The sequence below is a fragment of the Atta cephalotes genome, assembly GCF_000143395.1.
Source record: "Atta cephalotes unplaced genomic scaffold scaffold00038, whole genome shotgun sequence".
In the NCBI taxonomy this organism is placed as follows: domain Eukaryota; kingdom Metazoa; phylum Arthropoda; class Insecta; order Hymenoptera; family Formicidae; genus Atta; species Atta cephalotes.
Genome location: NW_012130102.1, coordinates 847,069 through 856,236, shown reverse-complemented (window position 1 = coordinate 856,236; position 9,168 = coordinate 847,069). Strand labels below are relative to the sequence as shown.

Genomic DNA, 9,168 nt, shown 5'->3' with positions numbered 1-9,168 from the left:
TGTGTATGAGCAATTTTCTAAATTTGTTATTTTTCCTGAAACGAAACAATGCGAAAATTAACTCTTTAATTATTTTTAATGTTTTTACTTTACTATTATTATTTCTATTACACTAAAAAGTATTTTATAAAAGAAAATAGATGAACATATATGGACGTATTTCGTGCATTATATATGTTTATGAATATTTATGTATATTTATACATATTTATTCATGCACAAAAAATTTTTTACCGGGACATTTTAAATTATTTCTAATTATTATTAAATTTAGCTCAAATTTTGTGTACTAATTGTAAATTCATACGTGTTAATGTGAACGCTTTGTTATTAAGTAATTTAATCATAAAAGTATAATAAAAAATGGAAAATTTTTTCGATGAGATCGTTTTCTATATTAAAATAATATATCTTGAAAGTTAAAACGAAAAAGGCATAAAATATTTGTATTTTTGAAATATATGAAATATGAGAAATTAAAAAAATATAAAGCTTATATAAAATAATAATTAGAATATATGAAATTATTTTCTATAGATACCGTCATATATAAAAAAAGTGTTTATTACAATTTAATAAATATTCTTTTCTTATTTTTGCTATCTATTCTATCCTCAAATATTCATTCAGGATTAAGTTTTATACAAGTTGGTGCAGAAAAATAATACACGTATACATTACACATATGTATATACATTTACCTATAACATCAACTGTTTTCAAAGAAATTCCTTCTTTTTTCATACTTATTTATATACATCTTACTAATAAAATAACGAGAATTGTAATGTAGAGCATATAATTTCGCTTTTCTGCAAGAAACATTTTACGTTTATTAATTATTATTATTTATCTCAATGCACTTACTTCAGCCTAATTTTTTGTAACTTATCCATATGTAGTAACTGGATTTTATACCAATTAAAGTAGTAACATGATGTAAGATCCAATATACATTTTATCAAAAAATGTAAGAATTTTATCTTATAATTATTTTAAAATCACGTTCAGAGTTTTGCATAACTTAAAATACCTAAAATATTTAAAATACTTAATTTTGAAATAATAAATTATTCAAAAAATGATTTTAATAATATACAAAATGCGATAGGGATATATTTATTGAAATAAGGGAAAATTATCCCTTTTGGATCTTACATCATTCATCGGAATTTCTCATCTCCGCATGTTTTGAGATGAGATTCAGCAACGAATCGTTCGAATCGTTTAAAATACGTACATGGGCCTTGAATTTTATCGGATGATAATCGGATGATAATCGATTTAGTAATTTTCAGTCATTTATTTTTAAATAAGTCTTTTAGATTACATTAAAATTTACATTAAGAAATTTAATTTAGTTTTGTAATATTCGAAACTCTTGAAATAAAAACGTGATTTACATGAAGATTTTTTAAATTTAGATTTATATTTAGTCTAATATTTATATTTTTGATTTTGAACAAACGCGAAATTTATTTATATATTAATAGAATTGTTGTTATTATTATTGTTAATGATAATTGTTTATATTAATATTTAATCTATTTTATTAATATGATGGCCTCTTCGCGACGCGTTCGTGTTCCGCGCATCATACAAAAGCGTAAAGACTTACACTTATTGCCGGCGATATTAGTCGGCAACAGTCGGCAACGAAAAGGAATATTTCTCCTTGTTGTCGATTTTTGGCTTACGAAGCCAAAATGTTGGCTAGAAGCAACGTAAGGTGAGTCCAATCTGGCCAGAAAAAAGAAGAGAATCTTTACGAGCTTAATGAGCAGAATGTTTAAAATCGACGCATAAGACTTTCTTTAAGAATTTTTTATGAAATATCTTGCAGATTTTTTAAAGAATTCTTAAAGATTCGATTTTAGATATTCTGCTCACTGAGAAGTAAAGTTGGTGTATTGGTGACATCAATCTAAATTGTAAAAGATAAATTGAATATTCGGGAGGGTAATTTGCTCGCAAATTGCGAGTTCTTATATTTTTTTAGAGTTATTTAAAATACATAAAAACCAACAAACAACAGGGCTAATGAGAGACAGCGTGGATAATCAAGTGCAAGTGTGTATTTGGTAGATTAAAAAAATTTACAAAACTTGCGCTTAATTATCCGCGCTGACTCTTATTAGCCTTGTTATTTGTTAATTTTTTTTGTATTTTAAAGCTTGAAAAAGTTGTTTTAATTACTGCTTATTGCTTATTTATTATCAGTATGATCGCGAAGTCCCACTGAATTTATTAATACGCGATAGGGTATGGTTAGACATTAGTTGCGTTCAGCAGAGAAAACAGCTTTGCAAAAAATTGTTGTAAAATTCTTTTATGTGATTTGTTTGTACATTTAAATCCATAAGGAACCAAAAGCAAGAACCAATCATATTGAAGAATTTTACAACAATCGAAAATCTACTTTCTCTGAACGCAGCCATTAAAGTATATTATATATATATATATATATATATATATATATATTGCGATGTTATTGCACATTTATGAAGTAGATAGGAATACACGGGTGAAGATAGGTATTCGCAAATAGGCACGAATAAATGAAAATACGGTAGGATAATAGGTAGGACAATAAGTATAGACGGTAAGGGTCTATATAGGTAGGATGATAAGTATATAAACAGGTAGGACTAAACACGTCATATACACACTTGATAATTGGAAATTATATAAATGAGGGATTAAAAATTGAATAAAATTTTAAATTAATTTTAAGTTTTATTTAATTATCAGCATCCCGTTCTAATTATCAAATATGAAAATAAACCAAATTAATTTCAAATTTTCAGTTACCCTGAAATTAAACTTTTTTGTAAAATTCTATACACGTACAAATTGTGCAACGTGTTAATACTATAATTAATTTTATAATAAATGTATAATAAATGTATAATAATATTAGGTACGTAATATAAAATTTATGTAAACTATGTCTAGATGAATGCTACAATCGTACTTACTTTTGTAATTTGCACAACGATTTCCGGAAAAAATATTATATATATGGGCATATTTTATTTATAATGATATATAATTGTATATAAAGTATTTCAATTTTTTATATGATTATGTATAATTTTATATAGTTATACATGAAATATTTTTTCCCGAGTTACTAATTAATTATACATTTACTGGAATATATATATTCGCATTGAAGATTTATTCAATATAAATAGCATTTATTTTGTCACATTTAGTAAACCAAATTGTTGCGTAATTTATATAAATTATACGAAATCGACGAAACATATAATAACAAAAATTGTTTATTGTTGATTGATTTAATAAGTTTGATAAATATTTTAAAACTCTTTTTGAATTTTTAGATTTTATATTTTGTATATTAAAAAGTCATTAATAATTATAAATAACTTCTTATTAAAAATTTGCTTTTGGAATAATCGTTATTTTTTCTTTGTATTTAGTATGCAAATTTATTAAGTTATAAAGATTGGAGCTTTGACTGAAACAAATTAAACATATTAATATTAATATTGATTCTTACTTGCTTTTCGATGTTTATATTTTTAATATTATAAAATTACAATATTTTAGTGAACAATTTATCATATGCAAAGGCCTCTTATCGCTGTTTCTCGCATTAGAAGGATGCCAGTGATTAGGTTTGTGACTGATGGAAAGTCGAAATTATTTTCATCGTGGAGAATTATTCCTCGCTTTTCGTGAAGTTCATTCTAGTTTAGTGTCTCTTCAGAGATTCTTATACAGGATTGGAATAAATCCCGGGTTTTTCGTTTGCTGATAATCTGCAGTTACTGATAGTAATAATTTTGTCAATGACAATTGCTATATATTTTAAAGTCAAGTTGTAAAATTAATTCAGTGGTATATCTTAGCATATAATTTTCGCTTTCTTTGTTTTGTTAAATGTTCTTCCACTAGTAATAATAATATTAATAATAGTACTGTCTTAATAACAATAGGAATTTAGTATTATATGACTGATATGAATATTATTATTTGTTTAAATTCAATTTATTAAGTAATCAAATTTTAATTTTATATAAATAATTTGCTAATTTTTCGATGATTATCTCTAACAAAAATATGGTTACGAATGTGTATATTTAATTTTCTAACTGTTATTTAAAAATCATTTTAGGTATTGGACATCCCGCCATTGCAGAATATTTTTAATTTATATGTGTATACACTTTTCTATGATAAAATACATGCAAATATTATAAGATTATATTTAATGAAGATTGATTTTTTGTTGATATTTATACAACTTATTTCAAAATTCTTTATACTTAACAAATGTTATCGTGATTACAATTGAATTTTAAATGTGTGGGTACAAAAAATTCAAGATAAGTCGAATGGGTACCCTGATATTAGCGGGATGTTAATAATTGTAATTTTTGAAAAATAAAGAATTGTTAAATTTTATATAATAAATTTTTCAGTATAAAATATTCTTTAAAATCCCGTTATTATCGGGTTCAGCTCATCTTGAATAGTTGATGCCCGAGAAACTTTTGTACTCATACATATAAAAATTACAATAGTGCATGTATTTTGTTATTATTAAATATATTCCTTCGTAACCTATTTCATAAGAAAAATCATTTATTCATATTATATATATTTTTTTATTATATATATTTTTTATTATATATATTTATTTATATTATATATATTATTCATATTCGTTTATTTTTAATAAAAGATCATTCTTAGTAATGTATGGCAGAATATATTTTCTCGCGAATTTTAATATTATATTAAAGATGTAATAAAAGCGATAATTGACATTGTAATTGACATATTACCAAAATTATTACTATTGTAAGTGGTCTGAAAAATTCGAGATTCATACCCTCCTTTCAACAAGGTACCACTGGTATTTGACGGATTGCTCAACTTTTCTTTACAAACGGATTTTGTGAATTTGACTAAAATCAAAATACATTATGTTCACTCTCCACTGAAAATTGTTCTTCTTTATGTCGGATACTAACCGCACAAGGCGAATGAATTTTGATATGATGAAATTATATTGATTAGGTATCTTGAATGCAATAAAAAAGTGTTGTTATAAATATATTAATGACTTTTTATCGTGATAAAATTATTAAGTTTTATTTTCGCAAATTAATTTATTAATTTATAGTAAATACGATCTAATTGTTGTTAGTATTTCTTCTGCGTTTATCAATATTTCATTAAACATCGGTTTAAAAAAATTTGTATTATGATACGTATTTTCGACGTTTTCGTATAATCCCACGTTACTAAAATTTATTAATTATGCTTCTATATTATCATTTTTATTATATTTTGAACAGCATTTATAATTTTTTTTTTGTAAATGTAAATAATTATTATAATATTGAATTGTATAAAAGATTACAATAAAGAATAATATTAAAAGTTATTGCAATTTCATTAACGAAATGCAATAAAATAATTACACATAAGAATAAAATTATATGTAGCACTATTATACAAATCAAATATCCATTTATCATCTCCAGCCTTGAAAAATGGACGATGTACCCTAAGAAAAGTGGACGTTGCTATGTAGTTTACATTCACTTTGTCAGAGAGCAGCATTTTGCGGTTACAGGTTTTGGATCGGTCATGTTCTCTCTCAGATTTCTCTCTGTAGTCTGTAAGTAGCAATCATGTTAGGGGATGTTTGAATTTCTACACAGGTCAGGGTGCGCCCCGAATGTTCTTCATTCTTATTTAACGTTCGGTAAATAACAAGGATAGAGTGACACTCGGGTGGGAATCTGAATCCAGCATTCCAGCACTTCTTTTTCTCTAGAACGGAACGTGAAAAGTGAAAATTTTTATGTATTTACATATTCACACTCATACAAAAAATTCCGCTTTTGACGCTTCCACCCTATTTAGGGAAAAAAGTTACACCAATCGCTAATTCGCTACCTTGGGTTGGTGCTGTTTTTCCGTGCTTTCTTTGGCTTTTTTTAAAAAAGGAAAATTAGGATGAAATACAAGAAAATGTATAATGATCGTTTGATTCCAAACGAATTTCGATCATGTGTGTACGTCACATCATAAGATTAAAATCCGATAATCATTTAATATTTTCAATGTATGAAGAGCTGTTTAGAAATTAGAATTGAACGATTTAAGGTTATGTCGCTGCATAAGCACATCTGATAAGTGATCCTTGGTCAACGCGATGCTGTAAACATTTTGAAGCGTTTTTTAATTGTTTGTAAAATTCTTTCTTCTTATTGGTCTATCAAATGCTTCAAAGCATTTGTAACGAGACTTGACCACAGCTCTTGTCTAAAAGTAAAATTTGTTTCTCTTTGTACGAATTGAAGCACTTCAAAAAGCACTGAAAAAGTCTATATCTTAGAATATTTTATTCATGTCAATTCAGAAATTTCGTATTCTGTATTTTCTGAAAAAATATCTTAAACTCTTTTAGATTTTGTAAGATTTTATCAGAAATTTTAGAATGAGAATTCTCAGAAATCTTAGAATATATTTATATAAGAATTATAAGGAAGATGTTTTTGGCAATTTTAAAAATTTTAATTTATATTTAAAAATCTGAGAAATTTTCTAAAAAAAAAAACTAGAAAATATTTCAAAAATTTTTTAATTTATATAAAATTCTGAGAAAAATTTCCATTAGGATTCTTATCTAATATAAATAAGAATGTCTCTATAGGTGAAAGATGAGATATTAGAACAGGAAGAGTATCGCAATTTTCGTCTTCAATTTTTCCTGTAAGATAAACCATTACCTACCAAAATGTGTGAAGTTGTTGTTTTGTTCAATGGTTATTCCAAAAATTTGGGTGCTGGAAAAATGGATGCAAATTGCACTTGTACTCTAATAATAGGACCCAAACTAATTATCGTCGACACTATGACTGCTTGGGACCGTGAGATATTAATAGAAGGTACACTAAATAGAATTCACTGAAATTTTACAATACTGCTTATTATAATACTAAAACAGTTGATATTTTGCTGGAATTATTGAAGATGTCAAGTTGATATTTTCTTTTTCTTTTTCTCAGTTAAGAAAGAATCGTAGCAATATCATTTGTATCATATTTACATATTTTTAATATTATTATATATGATATATTTAAAAAGAAAAAAAGAAAAAATTGAAATACTTAGTCGAAATTATTTTTTGATTAATCATTTAATTAATTTTAATGTATTTTTAATGTAATATTAAATGTAATATTAATGTATTTTTGATATGTTATATAATATTTAATATATAAATATAATTAATATATAATACATAAATAATATAATATATATATAGTAATATATAAATTACAAATTCAAATGAATGAGCTTATAGAACTCCCACCATTTACTTTATAGTTTTATCTATTTTTTTATTTAAAAAAAAGAGGTAAAATTGATTCTAATTCCCAATTGATGTTGAAAAATATAATTATTTTTATTTCTCTTTTTTTATAGTAAATTTTTTAAAGTAAATTTTTTGGATTTTTATGGATAATACATAATGTCTTTTTTAGCACTCGCACAGTATAATATTGAACCAAAGGACATTGATTACGTTGTTTGTACTCACAGTCATTCCGATCACATAGGAAACAATAATCTGTTCACAAAGGCACAACACATTGTGGGTTTAACTGTTCAATGTCATACTATATTTTACGAAAATCTGATTTCAGACAGTAAGCTTGTTGAGGTATAATGAATTGATAGGAACACAGTCGTTACAAAGAAAGTTATATTTTTTCAGAGGGTTATAAGCTCTGTTCAGATGTTAGTGTTATAGCCACGCCAGGACATACGAAGGAAGATGTCACTGTCTTAGTAAATACGACAATGGATGGGGAAGCAAAGCTTATAGCTATTACGGGTATGCGGACAAGTTTCAGAGATCATTGGCGCATTTTAATAAAATTTAATATATGAATAAAAGTTTTTTCTCAATTTATTATATACTTGTTATACTATTTATACGCTTTTACAGGAGACTTGTTTGAAAAAGAGGAAGATATTTTAGATCCGCATATCTGGAAATCGCTTGGCACACCAGAATTGTTAAAAACTCAATCCGTTATGCGTTCTCGTATAATAGATCTCGCAGATTTTATAATACCTGGACATGGGTCAATGTTCTGCGTTACTGATACTATGAGAAAAGCCGTGAAATGTCAAATAATTCAATAAGATAATATTATTAAGTCATTAAGAAACATTTATAGAGTTTATAAGATGCAATAAAGAATATACTTTCAAATAATCGCTTGATATTAGAATAGATGAAAATTACAGAAAACAATATTACGGAAAATAATAGGAAATCATGAACAACTTGTTACGCCCTTTATTTCGTTTTAACTCTTGCTTAAAGATTATCGATTTTAATAAGCAATTTTTGTCAAATGATTGATTTGAAAATTAAACTTAATTAAAATTTGTCCTTCGGGAGTTAAATTTCGACAACAAAAAATCATAAGTTTCATCAATATAACGTGTAATACACATTGTATTAAAAAAGATTATTTTAAGATCCTTGCAAATTAAAATCTTTTCTTAAATTTTATTATCGATTTACGTAAAAAAGTATAAACAATTTGAGTAATTTTACATATGGCAGTTTGTCTTAATTGAATACAGGCGATTCTCTTCATTTCTGCTTATATAATTTTTTATATCTTTAAGCAAGGACTCGGACCGAAATTACATTTCAGAATAAAATTTCGGATCGATTATGATTCGAGGTTACTCAACTTTCGATTTCGGTGTCAGTTCCAGTTCTTTTAATTCCAGCGATAACGATAATCATTACAGGTGTATAATTACCAAAATTGAAAACGATTTGGACCAAAATCCAAACGATCTCAGTAACCGTTACGATAAAAGAACTGGAAACAAAAATTGGATTTAACTCGGACCGTTATCTGTACCGAAATTTATCGATTCAAGTCCTGTTTTAAATAAAGATTTCTCTCTTTATCTTAATTTTTGTGAATAAAGCAGTAGTGATCATCATTATCAGTAGTGAAATGTTTATTATGAAGCAGACATTTATAAAGTAAATCGTGCTACTTGTTTCATTTTTTTGCCATTCATATTTGTTTTATGTATATATATATATATATATATATATATATATATATATATATATATATA

At 25.5% G+C, this 9,168-nt stretch overlaps 1 protein-coding gene across 1 annotated transcript; it reads left to right on the top strand.

The window, feature by feature from the left end:
* Positions 1 to 6,000: 6,000 nt before the first annotated feature.
* On the top strand, positions 6,001 to 8,272 carry LOC105621891 (metallo-beta-lactamase domain-containing protein 1). The gene is given in 6 exon segments (XM_012203329.1): positions 6,001 to 6,025; positions 6,028 to 6,108; positions 6,699 to 6,935; positions 7,536 to 7,700; positions 7,769 to 7,888; positions 8,003 to 8,272. Coding segments are annotated over 6 exon segments (828 nt in total). The 3' UTR covers positions 8,203 to 8,272.
* The last annotated feature ends 896 nt before the right edge of the window (positions 8,273 to 9,168 follow it).